Below are 19,530 nucleotides of genomic sequence, written 5' to 3' on the forward strand. Positions count from 1 at the left end.
TATAACAACAAATACTAAAAACAGAATAAAATAAAGATTTAAATCTTTAGGGCTCCCATACAACAAACGTGATTTTTGACCAAAGTTAAGCAACGTCGGGAGTGGTCAGTACTTGGATGGGTGACCGTTTTCTTTTTGCATTTTTTCCGTTTTTTTTTTGCTTTATGGTACGGAACCCTTCGTGCGCGAGTCCGACTCGCACTTGCCCGGTTTTTTTCTCAATAACGAGGAGAATTAGTGAGCGCTCTGAGCCAACTTTTAGACGAATCGTCGATGAATATGAGTATATATACCTATAAGTATGCTGCGGATGGTACAGTCAGCGTCAAAAGTAGCGGATCAGGTTACGCGTGAAAAGGGCTTGTGCACAAATCACGCGAGGTTCGATATTGGGAACACGAAAAATCACGACAGATCACGTTGGAGAAGGGGGTATAAGGAAACATCACGTGTATTTTTCTACAGTGAACGAAACTAAGAAAAAATACCTACCACATGAGTAGAAACTTTTTCTCGGTTTCGTTAAACATACATCTTCACTCGGCATTTCAAAATAGCCACTCTATTTTACGAAATTTTGGCGAAAGTATATTTGAATTTCAGTTATTCCATCTGTTTGCGATATGACTCTGAGGGGCTACCGAAATTCGCAATTCGCAAATTGCGGGGATCTTTCTCTTTTACTCCAATGAAGGCGTAATTAGAGTGACAGAGAAAGATGCCCGCAATTTGCGAACTTCCATTTTCGCGGTTATAGCCCTGATCTGTCAGAGTCAAAAGTGACGTAATTGGTTGAAGAAATGTCACTTTAGCAACTGATCGGTAGCATATCGGAGATAGATCGAATAACTATAATTCGAATAAGTTCGCCTGTCAAATTTTGTATGGAAATGAAGACATGACTTCATCGCATCTGTCATCCAGATACATTTTTACTTTTTGCGTATTTGGCGTTTGTCGATAAGCGCAGGAAAGATAAGTACTACGGGGCTACGGCGTAGCGCTACGACTGCTACGAGCGTTCACGTTGATTCATCAAAGCTTGCGTGAAAAGCCCCCTCCAGACTATGCGCGTGAATCGCGGGCGAAGCCGCGAACGCGAGTGTGGAGTCGATTTCGCAGGTCTGCGTTCTGGACTCCACACTCGCGTTCGCGGCTTCGCCCGCGATTCACGCGCATAGTCTGGAGGGGGCTAAAGGAGAAGATAATAAATAACACCGGCCAAGCGCGAGTCGGACTCGCGCACGAAGGGTTCCGTACCATTACGCAAGAAGCGACAAAAATCACGTTTGTTGTATGGGAGCCCTGCTTAAGTATTTATTTTATCTCGTTTTTAGTATTTGTTGTTAACAAAAATACCATCATCTGTGAAATTTTCAACTGTCTAGCTATCACGGATCTCGAGTTACAGCCTGTTGACAGACAGACAGACAGTCGGACTATACTTATATAGAGAATCAAGTGTATCTAACTTAGCAGCGAATGAGATAAGTTAACTCGTAGTAAACAACCGAGTTATCTCAAATACGTAGATAAACCCTTGTTTATCTCCGCAAGCCTGTTTACACTTTCATTACAGCTTCTATTAAGAATTTACTCTGGTAAATCTTATATTGTATGCAGGGGCCGGGATAAAAACAATTTTCCTTGAGAAACGAGATAACATAATCGAGGGAGGCCATTGTGGGTCCTTTAGCTGAAAGTGCGGAGAGGAAATGACTGAATCTTACTGCTGTATTTGAACTTCAAGATATTCACAAGACACGACACGTACTAGATCCATTCTAGATACGTTATAGTTTAGATATCAACTAGTTCTCTTTTGCAGCGAAATTCGGGCAGCTAATGTCACTTTTACGTTAGATAGCGTAAGATTGTATTAGATATGAATTGGATCTCTAAGTCATATCCTGAGGAAATCGTTCAAGAGTATCTCCAGAATCGCGCAAATGTCAAATTTGACAGGTTAGATCTTAAACATATCGTTATCGTATCTTGGTGATGTCTAAAAGATATCTAATCGATATCTATTTCAAAATCCGAATCGGGCCCTTAGCAAGTGTCTTTGTTGCAAAGGGTTACCAGATCCAAATTTGGGATTTCCTGACAAAATTCTTGATTAGCTAATATTTTTCCTGGCGCTCATAACGGTAACGGGGAGGGAGGAGGGGCTAACCGTAAGCGTATCTATCTATGTATGCTTGATACATTGTTTAAATTTGATTTGTTTCGGATTTATGCAAGTAAATTTGAATAATGTATCATTCATTGAAATTCCTGACATTTTCGTATTCCGTCCGCATTCCTTACAAACAGCCAAAATTCCTGACATGTCAGGAAAATTCCTGACATCTGGTAACCCTAAGTTACAATGAAATATTTAAGCAGTACATAACTTGACTTCATAATTACTCACAAGTAATTTTGCTGAACGAGGGAAAGAGATGAAATGACTGAACCTAACAGTATCAAGTATTAAACACTATGAATAGTGCGTTGACAGAGAGAAGAGATTCCGATTGTAAATAACATATACCAATCTATGTTTCTAAGCGGATTTCACATAATTGCAAATAATACTAGCACAGTCATGCTGATTAAAATATAAATAGCGAATAATAATTTTAATGACACAAGTCACTAACCTGTCACAAATTTACCTTTATACTTTCACTTTCCTATTACTTAGACTACTTTTGACGAAATACGGCTTTAATTCTCGTTTAACCCTTTACCAGGCTAAGGGATATATATTTCCCACATACGGCACTTCAAACATTTACTTTTCTCGACTCGACATTAGGGGTCATCCATTAATTACGTCACACGAATTTCTAGGTTTTTTGACCCCTCCCCCCTCCTTGTCACACTTGGTCACATTTGGCAAACCCCTCCCCCCTAGTGTGACGTCACATTTTTTCTACGAAATCGCCAAATCGAATTAAGTAATTACCTAAGTATTATTAATATTTTATCAAAATATTTTAACGACATAAATATTAGTAATTTTATAACCTAAAACTGCTTAGGAAAGATAATTAAACGAATAAAAACGATTATCGTTTTAAAAACTTGTTATTTAAATGTACAGCGAATAAAATAATTTAAATAAATTTTCGGTTACTGATAAAGTTAAAGTGACGTCACAAAGTTTGTGTCTCCCCCCTCCCCCATGTCACAATATGTCACATTTTCATGACCCCCTCCCTCCCCCTAAACGTGTGATGTAATTAATGGATGACCCCTTAGATTGTCATTTTTGAACTGTCAACCTGGTAAAAGGGTTAAATAAAAACATTTTTGGTAAAGGGTTAAATAAAAACATTTTTACCTACGACTACGTCCCTTGCGCGTCGTAACGCTCATACTTCGCTCGGGTCAATAATAATTTTATTATTCGAATCAAATTTCTGTTCATTATAATTTATAATTCTACCGTTTCATCTAGATCAAAGGTCTTAATTGCTTTTTTGTCGTGTCGCCTGTACAAGTGCCGCGATCCCAATAAAGGGCGACCGCTAATGATAATTGATGATTTAACTAAAACAACACTCTTCTGAACGAAATTGTTGGTAATTTCGGGCCTAACTTTAGTAGCGAAGTTCAGAGATTGTTTTTAATGCTTTTTGTACGTGTTTTAAACATTGTGTAATTAAATTAGTTTAAGTACATTTGTGGAACTGCTTAATTGCTTTAAACTACGCTCACCTGTTCAACGGAAATTTTTCAGCGCTTTTGCTTTTAGTTTATTCCCACATTCAGGTAAAAGTTTTCAATTTTGAGTGAACATTTGTGGACAGTGTAAGGGGTAATGTTTGGTCATACACACGCATAAGGACTGTTCAGTTTACTAAGCGGACACTCTTACACCTCTTTTAATCGGCGAATTTAAAATCAATTGACGTACAGCTCATAACAATATAATTAACAATCCCTCATTTATCAATTGCTACATATTTGTTCCCATAATAGTCAAATATTTTTCCCGAAGGACCGAACAAATTTGGAACATAGCAAGTTAGTTCTGCAATAAGGATGCACAGGCTAGTATTCACTGCGAAAAATCGTAAATATGTACAAATTTTCCAAGTTAAACGTGAATAAAATAATTAAAACATTTGCAGAGCATCATATGCTTGAAGATTTTACAAAATCCCGGCACAGAAGCGGCCCGGCCAATCCAGAAACAAAAGTATTGTCATGCGGCTGTTAAAATCAATAAATTACTTATCGGTTCGCGAAATTTCTAAGACAGCAGGCGTTAGAGTAGGCACAGATTAAAATATAAGAAGTATGTACAATAAATGGACCCATAGAAAGAAAAAAATGGACAAAAGAATTACAGAGCAGCGAAAGCAATCGAAAAAAAGAAGCGTCAAACTGTACTACATTTTACATTAAGATAAATTTCGTAGCATTTTAATGGACAACGGAAAATGCGTAAAATGTTGCTGTAGTACGTTACCAATGGCCCTGATGCTACCATGCCGTTGTAGAAGATCATATATTCGACGAGGAGAGTAACATCAAAATTGACCAATTCATGAAGAAAGTCCTTGTCTGGCAGGCAATTGGTTCCTGTGGCCTTAAAAAGTTTGTTCTATTTTGCGACATGAACTTTGGTTGCGACATTTACAGAAAATAATGCATCTAATAACGAGTACTTTCCGTCTATCAGACGCATAATGTCACCTCTTCATTTCGGCCTGATTTGGCAAGTGCCCACTATGCTGGTCAGAAAGTGAAGCTACTGAATTTGAAAAACATTGATTTCGTTCAAAAACAAGTCAACTCATCTAATTGCCCGGAGCTCCACTCCATCGAGTGGCACTAGACCAATGTGAAGATGCACTTAAAAAAGGGTAGATGAGAAGCTAAAACATTGAAAGAATTCAAACGAATGTTGTTTACAACTTGTCAAAAAGTGTCAAAAATTGATGTGCAGGCACTTGAACGGCGCAACCGTGTAAAAGTACGAAAATCTTACCGATGTTATTATATTATACTATATTTACATTAAAATGTTTTGCGTTGGTTTCCGTTTTTATTATATTTATCTAAATAAAGCGATTCCAGAATAAAAAAAATGTAATTTATACTTTTTTGTGTGTCCGCTTAATAAAATGAACAGTCCTTATTATTAAAGATACGACTAGTCTCTTCTGTTCCATAAAGTTCAGGATACAGGCGGCCTAGCCAAGGTGACAATCGCTTGCGCTTCGCCATCAAATCGCTCAGTCTCTCTATCACTCTTCCACATTAGTGTGACAGTGACAGTTGGGTTTCGTTCGCTACGGAGCGTTAGCGATTGGCATCTTGTCTACGGGGCCAGAAGTCTAATATCAGGTTGTGTTTAATGTAGTTCTAGATTGTATCGAAATTGAGAGCGTTTGTTATACCTAGTTATGTTCTATCGGAAAAAGGTAATCTTTCCAAGGCACTTGATACAAGGTTCGGAACAATTCGAGAAAAATTCGCAGGCCTTTTGTTTGTGTTGTATTCTTAAGACCTAAGAAGGGTGTAAACATTATTACCATTGGTAACGATAACGATTTTCACGAACCGCCAAGACATTTCTCCGAACCTCAAACGACAATACAGCGGGAAATGAGCAATAACGACAAGGGCACGATAACGCCGCAATGCGACGAAGCTAATGCGTGCGCGTAGACTACATCCGAAAGATTCCGTATGAAGCGTGTGTCAGTGAACCTAGCATATCAAGTGATATCTAGCATCTCAGATCTTTTTTGAGAGTTCTAGTAGCATCCCTAATAGTTCTACAGTTCTAGATGGGTTTTTTAAATAGTTCTACTCATTTTCGCGAAAAAAATGAAATTTTATCATCGCTTCATGCGCACGCAATCCATACTATGATAATATTGACAATATGAAAATGTTAAGTATAAAGTACATAATATACACACCACACATAAATGCTTCGATACTTAGAAATGTTGACGAATTGAGCCGTGAACATTTTGTACTTACTACAAGTCATTTCATTTCTAATTGACTGAGCGGTCAAGCTCACATACTTAATTGGAATGAAACCACCTATTCAGAATAAGTGGTGAATGCTAGACGTCCGTCCTGTCTGCAGTTTTGAACAATCGAGTTGGTCCTCCAAAGATTTCCAAGGATTTCGGGCCCAAATTGACCGACAAACAGGCAAAAATTCCAGCAATTTTGAGTAAATGCGTTGGAGGATTTCGGGCTCAAATTAACAGACAGGGAGGTAAATATTCCAGCAAGAGTAACGGTGTCCTTTCTGTCAATGATTCTAAAGCCATTTGAAGTATTTTTCCAAATAGGTATCTTTATCAGAAGGTAACTTAGGGTGAGGAACGTGCTATCTAATGGGTAGGGGTCTAAGTTTATGCGTACGACACTACACGACACGGCTCGCAATGATGCCCGCACTCGAGAAAGATGCAATTAGTGATGATTAACGATGATTAGCGCGGCATTAAAGAGATCACTAATGACGCGTATGTCGTTAGTGATGATTACGGTTTTTATTGGCAACACTGTATGTCTGGGAAGTAGTTTTAGTCCTAATTACTTACGCGGACTTTGTAGTTTTGATTAGTATGTGACCAGATGGTCTGTACATTTGTAAAAGTGATGGGTAATTTACCTGTATGGGCTTAACTTCCGTCACTGTGCCCTGTGTCCTTTTTCTAAAACTGGGACCGTTGCTGTTTTAAGCCACCTGTCTGGCCGCAGTCAGGTAACGAGAAGTAATTGACGACTTGTGATGTGTGATATGACTTGTAAAACTCGCGGCTAGAAGATGTTGATGTCAACTTTAGCCAGTCTTCTCCGAGACCACGGGGACAACGCCGTCCTCGAAACGTCGGGGTAAATGTCAAGGGGTGCGCGATCAAGTCTCGTTGTACAATTTAATCAAGTGTGAAAATCGTGAAAGTTTAAATCAGTGTTGTGATAAGTTTAAAAATCAGTGTTGTGACGTACTGACCGTAATGCGAGTCCTTATCGTGCGGTATGTTCCCGTTGGGCTCGAGCCGGTCGAGGCACTCCTCGGAGTACCTGGCCTCTCTAGTTGGATGTATGACTTGTTGGATGTACTGACCGTAATGCGAGTCCTTGTCGTGCGGTATGTTCCCGTTGGGCTCGAGCCGGTCGAGGCACTCCTCGGAGTAGCCGCTGTAGGTGAGCTTGCCGCGCTCGCCGTTCTGCCGCCCGCGGCACTCGCTGGCGTCCCTGCCCTCTCTAGTTGGATGTATGACTTGTTGGATGTACTGACCGTAATGCGAGTCCTTGTCGTGCGGTATGTTCCCGTTGGGCTCGAGCCGGTCGAGGCACTCCTCGGAGTAGCCGTTGTAGGTGAGCTTGCCGCGCTCGCCGTTCTGCCGCCCGCGGCACTCGCTGGCGTCCCTGCCCTCTCTAGTTGGATGTATGACTTGTTGGATGTACTGACCGTAATGCGAGTCCTTGTCGTGCGGTATGTTCCCGTTGGGCTCGAGCCGATCGAGGCACTCCTCGGAGTAGCCGTTGTAGGTGAGCTTGCCGCGTTCGCCGTTCTGCCGCCCGCGGCACTCGCTGGCGTCCCCGCCCTCTCTAGTTGGATGTATGACTTGTTGGATGTACTGACCGTAATGCGAGTCCTTGTCGTGCGGTATGTTCCCGTTGGGCTCGAGCCGGTCGAGACACTCCTCGGAGTAGCCGTTGTAGGTGAGCTTGCCGCGCTCGCCGTTCTGCCGCCCGCGGCACTCGCTGGCGTCCCTGCCCTCTCTAGTTGGATGTATGACTTGTTGGATGTACTGACCGTAATGCGAGTCCTTGTCGTGCGGTATGTTCCCGTTGGGCTCGAGCCGGTCGAGGCACTCCTCGGAGTAGCCGTTGTAGGTGAGCTTGCCGCGCTCGCCGTTCTGCCGCCCGCGGCACTCGCTGGCGTCCCCGTCCGGCTCGTCTTTAGTTGCTGTAACAAAAAGAAAATGAGTTAAAAAGTAGATAAATTAAATGTTCAGTTCACATGTTTGGCAAGCTTACTGTAAAACAGTACTGAAATGCATAGACCGCGCGCAACTTTTGTGATACGAAAACTTACGACGTATATGCTATTTTTGTGGTAGAGCTGGCGTAACGCGAATATATTACCTTACCCACGCAGAAAGTTTGTATAAATAAAGCTAGAATAAGTAAACGTATTACATATTATCAGAATGATAAAAGAGAGATTGCAAAGAAAATTGGAAAACATATAATAAAATCTCATTACTAGTCACAGACTTGTTAAACGTGCCTTGGACGAATAATTCCAATTAAACTGAGCAATATCGTCGAGAAACGCACTAGACTGTATCTAAATCTTCTAGGATTAACAAGAAAAACAATTTCTGTAGGAAGTGGAGTCGAGTAGGCCCTTAGAATAATGGCAGCAGACAGGTTCTCGCGATTTCGTCCTTTGTCGCGAAGCGGAGCGGAGGGGGGCGGACGGGGAACAACGAGACGCTTGTGGCTTTACAGTCAAAGAATATCGCGGGCGATGCCGCAATGGCGTGTATCTGACATTTACAGTGATAATCCCTGTCAGCTTTGCTGGGGCTGGGTTTTATTAAACATCCGTTAGAGCTTTTGTCAGATCAACTCGTTTTACGGGTTCAGTAGTTAATCAGGAACTATTAAAATATGGCAATCTTGGTATCTGTCCGTCCGCGATAAAATTATAGAAAACCTAGCCTAACCTAGTGCCAACGAATTTGGTGGGATTGTATACTCGCAGGCTTGCACCAATGCTTTCGACAACCTACATTACTTATGCCGAAATAGTGGTAAAGAAAAATCAAAAACTTCTTTGTCGAACCGAATTAAAAGAAACCCATAAACTAAAGCTGGACATATTAATTACTACCGTAAATAACTTTCTTCTCTTTATTCTTCTCGGTCGATAGATTACACGCAATGTGTACAATATATTTACTACTGTTGGAATTGTAATCTTTTTTTATACGTTAATATGTAGCAAAAAACATAACTGATCATGAGCATAGACCAGTAAATATTCAAGACTAACTACCTCCATAACAACACCGCGTTCATCCAGAGCCTCATTACTATTTTTTTTAATTAAACTTTTAAAGGTGACAGTCCATTTCCAACGACAGCTGCATTACTGTTCATTTTACTATGGAAATTGACAATGACAGCGACGCGTTCAGTACCGGTAGTGCAGCTGCGGTTAGAAATGGAATGTTACCATTAGTTATGTTATACAGTTATGCCCTTTCGCGGTACAACCGACAACACTCAGCCTCAGAATCCATTGAGACTGACACAAAATAATCCTCAACGAATTCAAATCATTCAAATGAGACATCATTAGTATCATTACCGACTGACAGACGCCCCTGTATCGATTAAACAAAGTTCGGGGCACATTTGCGGCACGTGAAATTAATCGCGCCGAGACATTGAACAATGGTGCGATGTTGTCTTCGGGAAGTGGCCATTAAACGCAGCGGATAAATGGCGGGAGATCCAACTTTGAATGCGTTAGCAGTTTGGAATTGGCAATTTGGAATAATTGGCGATAATTATTTTAGGAATCTGCTTTCATGACAAATCTCAAAACATCTAAGTGTCCTAAGTGATCATTTCATTTGAATATTATTTTGCAAATCCTGGCATTGTCACCATAGTTTCATGTTTTGGGAAATTAATTCGAATGTAATAAGTCTTTGGCAATAAATTCATTTTTGGTACAAACTTTTATCGCTGACTGTACTTTTCTTACAACAGACAACTAATACTCATCGAGACAATTCTAAAAACCCCTAACATAATTAGGTTGCGTTGTTTCATCTCAGAGTTCATATGGGCAACTCCTGTCTCCATCATCAGATCAGCTCGATGGTACCATAATATTACATTGTCATCCGATTTATACATGCATGCAAAATTTCAGCTCAATCGGAAACCGGGAAGTGGATCAAATGTAACTTGCAAGATTTGATTACAGACAGACAGACAGACAACGGTCAGGTGAAAGTAAATAAAAGCTTGTAAACAAGAGGATATAGCAAATTTCGCGATAGATGACAGAGTTATGTCACAAAATTTGTAACGTAACAAACTGTCAAAATTAATTTAGTCATTGCAGACTAGTTAGAAAAGATCAAATTAGCCATGTCATGTTAATCTGACATACGAAGCCTAACGACATTCAACTACTTTAAACAGGCAACGTTCGAATTGTACAACGCTCTTGAGTGTTATGTTTATGACTGCATTGAGGTATTAAAAAAGTTTTAAGAAAAAAGAGACCTAATAATAGAAAAATACACGTCACATAAGATTACAACATAAATTAATTAGGTAGCGAATAATCTCGGTTGTAACAGTACAATATAAATAGCCAATATTTATTGAAGCGTAACGAAACTAGCAAGTGCTAATGTAATTCAGTTCCAGCATCCATCATCACATAATATAAATAAACAGCTGAATGAAAAATAGTTTGTCCAAAGGTTACCATGAAGCGATCAATCACGGCTACCCGGATAGTTTTCACGAAAGAAATGTTAGGAAAACATAAATAATGGAACATAAAGTAGGTATTCCATATTATTGAAGTGGTGAAAGTAAAAACATGCATGCAATGCAAATCTAACACGCAGTTTTCTTATAAATCTTTACTATTATACTTAGGTACTACTTTTATACTTTCTTATTTATAAACCTGTTCGATTTGCGATAATTGCGATTAAGTATAATTTCAAATATATTTTTTTGGTATAATATGTGGCAACATCTTGGCTCTTCATTTCACTGAGACCTTAATTATACGACTTTAATAGGAGACGCAGTGCAAGTGTTATTTTAAACGTGAATCTTCTATGAAATTATGACGTTTATAATAACCGCGTCTCCTAAAATCGTTGCAGACTTTTCTTGGTCTAGCTCTACCTATATTAATATGTTAAATTTATTATCAAAAGCGGCATTGAGACGTTAATACAAACACAGAAGTGTTCTTGTCCCCACTTAGTCGTTACAGTCGAGGAGACCGTCTGAGTGTATACTTGAGAGCATTACCAGTGACAAAAATATTAAGGGGTTCTTACGGCCCTTTATGAATATAACTCATATTGATGTAAGTATATTAATATTTTTGCGTATACAAAATCTATCTTTCATGTCATGTATCTTTCAGAGTAATTTTTATTTCACCCATTCAGCGCTAGTCACAAAACACTGACAATAAATGTCAAACTCTTACGTTATTGCTGCATTAACTTAAGTTATGCTTACCAAACTGTAAAAAACAATGCCTTTATTGAATTAAAACGGTCGACTAGAACTGCACATCTGCACATTCCCCGTGAAAGATTTTTTATACAAAACTCGATTTGATAATTCCACCGTGCGCTAATCTGATTACGGTGTGACGTCACGAGCGGCAACTCGATTGTCTCGTGCGCGGTTCGTTTTGCGAGCTTAATTAATTGAATCTACATCATTGAACAAAACGTGTATTGTTATCACTAGCCGAGTTGGACGATCAGCCGATCAGGTGGATCAGTTATTGTGACCTAATGATTCGTAAAAGCGTTATCAGTATCACGCTGTGAAAACTGTGTGCGTATTAAAGGACGACGAGAAAATTGTACTGTTTATTACCAACCTTTTGGTAATAAACAGTAAAATTTTAACTCAAAGGGACTTTTAAATCCTAAATTTAGTCTGTCTAAATTATTCAGCAATACAGAGCGCTTAAAAGCTGACGCTTTAACAAATTTTAGTTCACTCATGAAAAATAAAACGGGAATGAACGATGTGAAAAAAATAACAAAGGATTTACTTTCAGCTTTCGTTTTACAAGCTTTTTTAACTCGTATTAATACGTTTTATTTTTATAACTACCTAGTGGTGGAATATTTTGACACGACCGTGTATAGGTGTGGTGTCAGTACACTAGAAGCCTTTTGAGAGGAAATGGGACGACCGTTGCTCTATACAAACCTTTTCCTCTCTAGATACGAGTATTAACATTATAGAAAGTATGTTTACGGCGCGCGCAGAGTTCGCTCCTTAGAGCATAGAGAATGACATCCTCTTGCTACCGGGCTTATAGTAGTTGCCTCAAAAGACAGGAAGGTGACAACCGACGCTCCGGGACACAAGTTTAATTAGCTACAACTCCCACGCACCGCAAGTGCGCGTCGGAATTAGTGAATGGAAACTATTTTAAGCAGCTGATAAGTTAAAGTTAGGAAGTCATGAATAATGAAAATGAACATTTGCATTATTAATTAATTCATTGACAGTACTTAAGGTTACGTTTTAAAGTTGTAACTATTTGCCAGATTTGCGCGGAAGGAGGTTAATTTGGCAGGTTGTATTTGTAGGTAAGAGTATTTACATATACCTAAAATGTTTCGATTAAAGTGGTATGTATTTACATATACCTACCCGTCACACGTTAATACTAATGTAAAACCTACTACTCATTATGCGCTTTTTAAGTTTATGGGTGAAAATCACTTAGCAAGTTAAGCAGGCAATATTTCTCCACTTTTTTACTTTACCACAAAAGGTCTAAGGACAAACTATGTATATACGAGTATAAAATAAAATAATACAAGTAAATAAATAAAGATGAGCAGCCAACCGGGTGTTATCATCCGCACACAGCAAAATGATCTCAATTCAAAGAAGATATTTGAATTGCAAATCTCTAATCTCAAAAACATCTGCAATGCGAGATTATCAAAAAGTCTACAAGACCTAAATGCCGTAACAATGGTCTAGATGTGTAAATTGCTGCATTGTTCACTATTTTCTTATTTTCTTAGAGTCGTTCTAGATACAAGGCCATGTATTCTGATTGCTTACTAGAGCACTAGGTATTTATAAGCGCCAGTGTAACGTAACGTGTAACGGGATCCATTGAAACTATGCGATATCAAATACCTCTCTTACACTGGTTAGCCTAAAAGGATCTACTCTTTCACGCTCGGCAAGCGGTTGGAATGATACTTAGCCTTTGCGAAAATGCATTCGTTTCGTGTCGCCAAGGGTAGCCTGGCCAGCTTTGCAAATTGCTTAATTAAATGCACATTCCTTGTAATTAATTATGCACCGAATCGTGTATCTCCATAAGCAGCTGAACTCCATTAATATGTCCTTTCTTTCGCGAAGGCAAAATTGCCTACTTATTATTCCGAGGCGGTAAGCGTTCTTTATAATGATTAAAATCACGTACCGTAAATGCGCTGTTTTACGTTATGATAAATTTAAACGAGATTTCCGTTTCTCCGAGAGGTTTTCGAGAAGTTTGAATTCAGCAGGTGTGTGATGCTGGCGCGAGTTTTGTGGAGCGCACTTTGTTGAGAGTTCGTGTGCAATAAATTAGAGGAAGTTATGACGTCACAAGTTGGTAGCTCATGTGCAGCACGTTTACATCCGACCCGTCAGATCCGTATATAAGAAGAATCGTGATCAGAGGTAAGCATTCTTATTCGTATTAAGTAACATTTTATACCACAACAGGTCTTGAACTTTTTTAGGGTTCCGTACCCAAAGGGTATAACGGGACCCTATTACTAAGACTTCGCTGTCCGTCCGTCCGTCCGTCCGTCTGTCACCAGGCTGTATCTCACGAACCGTGATAGCTAGACAGTTGAAATTTTCACAGATGATGTATTTCTGTTGCCGCTAATTCAAAATTCAAATTCAAAATGTTTATTGCAAATCACATTACACATTATTAGGTGGAGCTTATAAGTAGGTGGGTTTACATGTGACACCCTGCAAGGGCTATAACAACAAATACTAAAAACAGAATAAAATAAAGATTTAAATGGGGCTCCCATACAACAAACGTGATTTTTGACCAAAGTTAAGCAACGTCGGGAGGGGTGACCGTTTTCTTTTTGCTTTGTTTTGTTTTTTTTTGCATTATGGTACGGAACCCTTCGTGCGCGAGTCCGACTCGCACTTGCCCGGTTTTTTATATTTCAATTATTAAATAATGTTCGCAAATCTTAATGCAGCTGAAATTCATGCACGCGCATTGGCGCATGCATTGGCATGGTAACGTATTTGCCGCATGTAGATTCTAGTGGGTAAAAGTAAATGGTCTGTGCTTCGTCTATAATAAGGTAGTAGAGGTTGTGACGTCACAAGTTGAAAGTTCATGCAGCGGCTACGCCAGCTGTGAGGACGCAGACAATATGAGACACCCGGCGACAGATTTAACTTTGCGGTTGGAAGAATTCTTACCGAAATCTCGTGGGAGAGCACTGAACAAAAGACGTCGAAAATGTTAGATTATCGATTTTATTGCAATAAGTGCTCTAACAGGACTAAATCGAGTATTGAATAAGGAAACTACAGCCGAATAAAATGACAACGTAATAAACCAAAAAGCAGAAATATTTAGGTAATGCTTTTTTTTCGTCAATGCCCTAGTACGTATTTGAACTATTCGACGGTAAACACGTTAAAAGGTAACAAAACAAAGTAACCCCAACAGCGTTGAGACCAACACCGAAAAAAGAAACAAAATGTTTCCAACTACTTATCACACTACACACGTACCGTCCATAACTCAGCTTCACTAAAACTGAAGAGGCGTTCAGAAAGTTCCGCAGACCGCGGAAATCTGATTACGTTATTAAATACCACCCCTACTATTATGAAAGGCCACATGTTTAGAGGTAAGCCGTGCAGTTACGACTTTATATAAGGACGTGTTCACGTGGTGCGCAAACATGCAGTGTTTATCGGCGTAAAACAATGGTTATCGGTTCTTTTCCGTGTTGGATTAAGGTAGGATTAGGGGGACGTGGGGCGAGATGGCGAGTGCATACAGCTTGCCGTGTGGGATTTAACCTCGTAAGACCCAGCATATAAAGATTTCAAATTTTTAAATTTAACCTTATTCTATAAGTTAATAGGAACTAATTTCGTTTGTTTTAAAAAGCAATGAAATAAAAGAAATGCTACTTTATGTGGTTCATGAAAGGTTCAAATTAGATTGCACGATTATGTACATTGTAATGTACATTTAGTCTCAGGAGGATCAACACGCTTTGTTGTTTCGATGATAAGGCTCTTTCTAAACTCTAACTTTATGTCTATTTGCAGATCCTTTCACACTAATGCAACGAAGCAAAGGTTTTATTTTTATACGTTGATCATGAAAAACGACATTTGCAATGTACTTTATGCCCTGGAGAAATGGAAGAAAAATAGTCGAGCAACACTGGTGAAGCCACTAGATATAAAACAACTAGAGCTATTTATTTCAATCGTGCATCGTGCCGCTAAAAGGATCTTCATAAATGAAAGATACTCCTGACTTAAATAAAACTTTACATTTTGCTGGCATAGCAAGATACATAACAGGGAGGGATGCTCAAAGTGGGCATTAAAACGAAGTTAAAAGTTTGTAATTAAAAAAACAAGCTGCAAAGTTAGTGCCGAGTTGTTTTGAAAGAGACTGGATTAAATTTAAGAACTTGATTCGGAAGCAAAATGTTTATCTCTATTTAAAACAATATTCTGCAGTGGGAATGTTTCCCTACAATGTTAAAGCAACAAAGAATCTATTTTACACAAGCGGATATGATGAAGGTTCTGTAAACCTCTATTCAATTTGGTGCCTAAGCTAACGCAGAAATACTTTTATAAATGTATGAGCTTAATAAAAAGATATTGTCTTTTTGCTCTGGGCTGCAGAAAACTGCTATCTAGCTCTAACAGGGTGTTAAGGAAGAGGACAGCTGTATAACAATTGAAGAGACTAGTTGTCTGAAGTTCCGCGGCTCGTCTAGATGCAATTAGATAACAGCTTTTGTTTCGTTGTTTCCACGTCACCTGATGCCGGCAGCGAAACAGTATCACGCGAAAAGATCAGCATCGAGGTGGTGGGTAAAAACTCATTGAATTATTTGACGGATTAAGGAAAAGAGTTCGGATAATAATTATTATAGAGTTACGTAGTTTGTTATAGATTAAATAGAGATTAATGTGTGTGTGTTGTTAGAGATTAAAGAGGATTGTGTAAAATATACAAGTGACAGCGTTTACGCCATACTCCTAGAATGCTTGTGTTAATCGCGTCAAAGTTAGTAAGAGCGTTTGTGTTATTTTTGGTGACATGTTGCGAGCATTTTGGGGGTTAATATCAATTGAGACAATCATTTAGTTTATTCAGGACAAAACTGTTAATATCAATTTGTTTTCAGTGATATCATATACGTACTAAAGGAAAGCTAAGTGTTAATTGAGCCCCAATTTTCTACAACTTGAACTCCATTGTTCATGATGTCCATGCAAATTAGTCACACATTTAACTGGGTAGATTGCTTTTGTAAGGCACACAATGAAATTATTTTGTATGGTAAATATAACCGCTCAATATAACCTTTTAACCTTTAATGATGTCTTTCAACATAAAGACACGTGTTAACGCGGCACGTTTCGAATCTATTTTTAAAATAAAACTTAACAAAAGAGTGTAAAAAAACTACGATATCACAAACAAAGGCTTTTCACTTTTTTTCACCTCGTTTTTAGGGTTAAGTATACAATTTAAAAAACACTGCAGCATGACTTTTAATATGTAAATATAAACAAGTGTCTGTCACACAGAGAAGTATTGTACGGGTCACGTTGTTATGACTCAGGCTAACCCCATAACAGTGACTGTTTTATAAACACAGCTGTCTTGACGTTAGTGACTCATGTTGCGTGGATCAGTAAGTAGTATCAGTAACACTTAGGTGATCATAAGTACACCTTATCTCGTTGGAATACGGTCTACAAATGTTCAGTTAGTTCACGGTGGGATTTACGGTGAAAACAGGGAATTCTTATAAAATTTTCTTGCTCACCTGTTGCCATTTGTTCATAAGCGCAGGGAAACAATTTAGGTGTTTCTGCTGTCCCCGTTACGCAAAGGTTTTCCTTATTCATGTTATATTTGGAACACAGGAACATTGCACGAGATATTTTCTGTTAAGGTAAGCAAGAATGAATAAAAGCAAGATATACCTAACGATTTAATAACCTTCGGCATTCCATCCTCTACGAATAATTATTGATGAAAGTACAATAACTATATACGGAGGAAACCTTGAAATCTAAGTTTTGGTATTGCCTTTAAAAAGCGGAATAAAACTCGAGATGCCTTCGTACATTCAGTAGAGATTCTTTCATGAACGTTGGCTAAGATAGGTATTTGCCCGGGACTGCGGTCGATAAAAAATCGAGCGCTCCGATTCCAATATCGCGCGGGAGAATACGAGGAATGCCATAACGCAGACGACTCGTGTGGACCAACACACACTCTTTTACCGCGGGCGAGATTAAACTCCAAGTACCTACAGCCACAGAATATAGTGCAGAGACTCTATAGTCTGGGAAAATCTATGTTCGACCGGCAAGGCGTGCAAATGGTCGGAAAAGAGTAGGTATCTGAACATTGACAGTGATAAACGGTTGCCCTTTTTCGGGAACTGCGCACTTCTGGCTGGCTAGCTAGAATTACGGTATCGGCGGTCAAGTGTTAGAAAAACCGTACAGTATGCACTCGAGCTCCCAAGGAAGTTTTGAGTTGTAGAAGAAGGGTGTTTTGTGTACTAACCGAGTGCGGATGCTAGCGGATCTGCCCTGGAATTCCTCAGAATTCGTGGGTTCAAACCAGTGTGCCAGTGACACATACTCCACTGCTATATACCGGGACTCTTTGCCTCGTGAAATGTTTGTTTGACATAAAATGCCTTAAATCTTTCAAAGCAGTTTACTGGACTTTTATCGCTACTGTAGATCATAAAACTGCATTCAACAAGCTTTGACTTCAAGTGGAGCCGGTGTCGGGTTCCGGAAATTAATCGCATGAGCAACGACCTCGCCGAGATTGCGGTTGAAGAATGCACGTTGAAAACACTCATGGATTAACGGCTTGGTTAAACCTATCCTTGATTTTATGAGGTCTTTATTAGAGATGCACCGGATATCCGGTTACTATCCGGTATCCGGCCTATCCGTCCATTATTTTACTATCCGGCCCGATACCGGATAGTAACATTGCTTGATTTCGGAGTAAACAAATTGGATTTAAGAAACAGATACGGTAATAATCGTACTTGTTTATTATTTTAAAACAATTTAATAATTCCACATACTTGCACGCGCACTCATTTCGAACCTAGAAATGTTTCCGCAGGAACGTTTACTAGGAAACAGGTCAAACCTGCAGAATGCGCACCTGAAAAACCGAAATGAAAGTATAGTTCCGCTGGCCGAATATTCGGCGACCGGATACCGGATATTCGGCCGATGGTCAGGCCGAATATCCGGTATTCGGCCAAACAACTATCCGTTGCATCTCTAGTCTTTATCAATAACGGTTATAGCGACAGAAAATAGGAGAGGTAGAATGTTGAACACCATATTGTAGGACATGACGATTTCGTGAGAGGGAAGATGGAAGGCATGTAAATAAGGGGAAGACCGAGGATGCTACTTAAGAAATAATATATAGCATGTCATATAATGTAGGTAATGTACCACCGTGCACAACTATAAGTGCTGCTAGGAATAGAGAAGTCAAGGAACCGGCTCTTGAATTCCTGAGAGGATATGATGATACTTGCAATGATATGCCCACTGGTAACAATAGGAACATATAATTACGTAATTTATTGTCTGCGACGTCTTATCTCACTTGAGGTAAGAATATAGTTGTAGAATTCTAAACAACTTAAGTCCTTTTTTGAAAAGAATTCACAATGATTATAAGCAAGTCTACAGAATAAGTGATAAATAACCGTAAAAATATACTCGGGTTTATAAATACACATTGCATCCCACGGTTCTGAGGATACTTTATACTCTTTATAGGGTCACGTTTACGAGTATATGCAGGAAAAGGACAGGACAAAATAAAATAATGTGTCGACCTCTAGAGAGATTTCCTGGATTTGGAAACATTGTGTTATTCACTGTTGTTTCCTTCCATAAAACAAAACAGAAAAGTAGGCACTTTTTTATAAGGAAAAAAAATAGTCTCTAGGTAGCCGTTAAGCGTCAATAAATTCTGCTTAATTTAACTTAAGCCTTAAATTGCCGGCTTTGACAGTCTTGTTAAAGTAAGTCGAGTTAAGTTATTAATACTTCATCTTGTCATTCGTCTGTTCTTTTAATAACTAATAGCCCGCCCTTTTAGTTAGGTACCTACTACAGTCGATACGGTATTTTTCGATGAGATTTGTGAAATTTCTTACTCATGCATGGTACCGATCAGGGAATATATGTCAGGGAGTATAGTAAACAAACGCTTATATATAGTTATATATTATTTGCAATCGTTCGAAACTGAACTGACGTATTAATTCCGCTTTCTTAGCACTAGATTTGTAATTATGCGTTTTGAACCTTTATCGCTTATTTATATTTATTTCGACGGTTGTAAGTGTTTCGGTTCCCTTTTCGTCGCGTTCACAGTCAGTGGTTTCTGAGCCAGCCATTCGTTACGGGAAAGTGATTTGCCGG

General features: G+C 39.1%; 1 protein-coding gene and 1 long non-coding RNA gene across 2 annotated transcripts in view; one reads left to right on the forward strand and one right to left on the reverse strand.

The window, feature by feature from the left end:
* Positions 1 to 19,530, reverse strand: part of LOC134668850 (cyclin-dependent kinase 14) — a 164,527-nt gene that overhangs the window by 59,808 nt on the left and 85,189 nt on the right. Inside the window, exons 3-4 of the mRNA XM_063526320.1 lie at positions 7,896 to 7,945; positions 7,271 to 7,550 (exon numbers count right to left, since the gene is read on the reverse strand). Of these exons, the coding sequence (XP_063382390.1) occupies positions 7,271 to 7,550; positions 7,896 to 7,945 (330 nt within the window). The remainder of the gene's footprint in view (positions 1 to 7,270; positions 7,551 to 7,895; positions 7,946 to 19,530) is intronic.
* The window catches only part of LOC134668852 (uncharacterized), a 223,281-nt gene that overhangs the window by 26,438 nt on the left and 177,313 nt on the right, over positions 1 to 19,530 (forward strand). The gene's annotated exons all lie outside the window — the stretch shown is intronic.

The sequence above is a fragment of the Cydia fagiglandana genome, chromosome 11 (genome assembly GCF_963556715.1).
Source record: "Cydia fagiglandana chromosome 11, ilCydFagi1.1, whole genome shotgun sequence".
In the NCBI taxonomy this organism is placed as follows: Eukaryota; Metazoa; Arthropoda; class Insecta; order Lepidoptera; family Tortricidae; genus Cydia; species Cydia fagiglandana.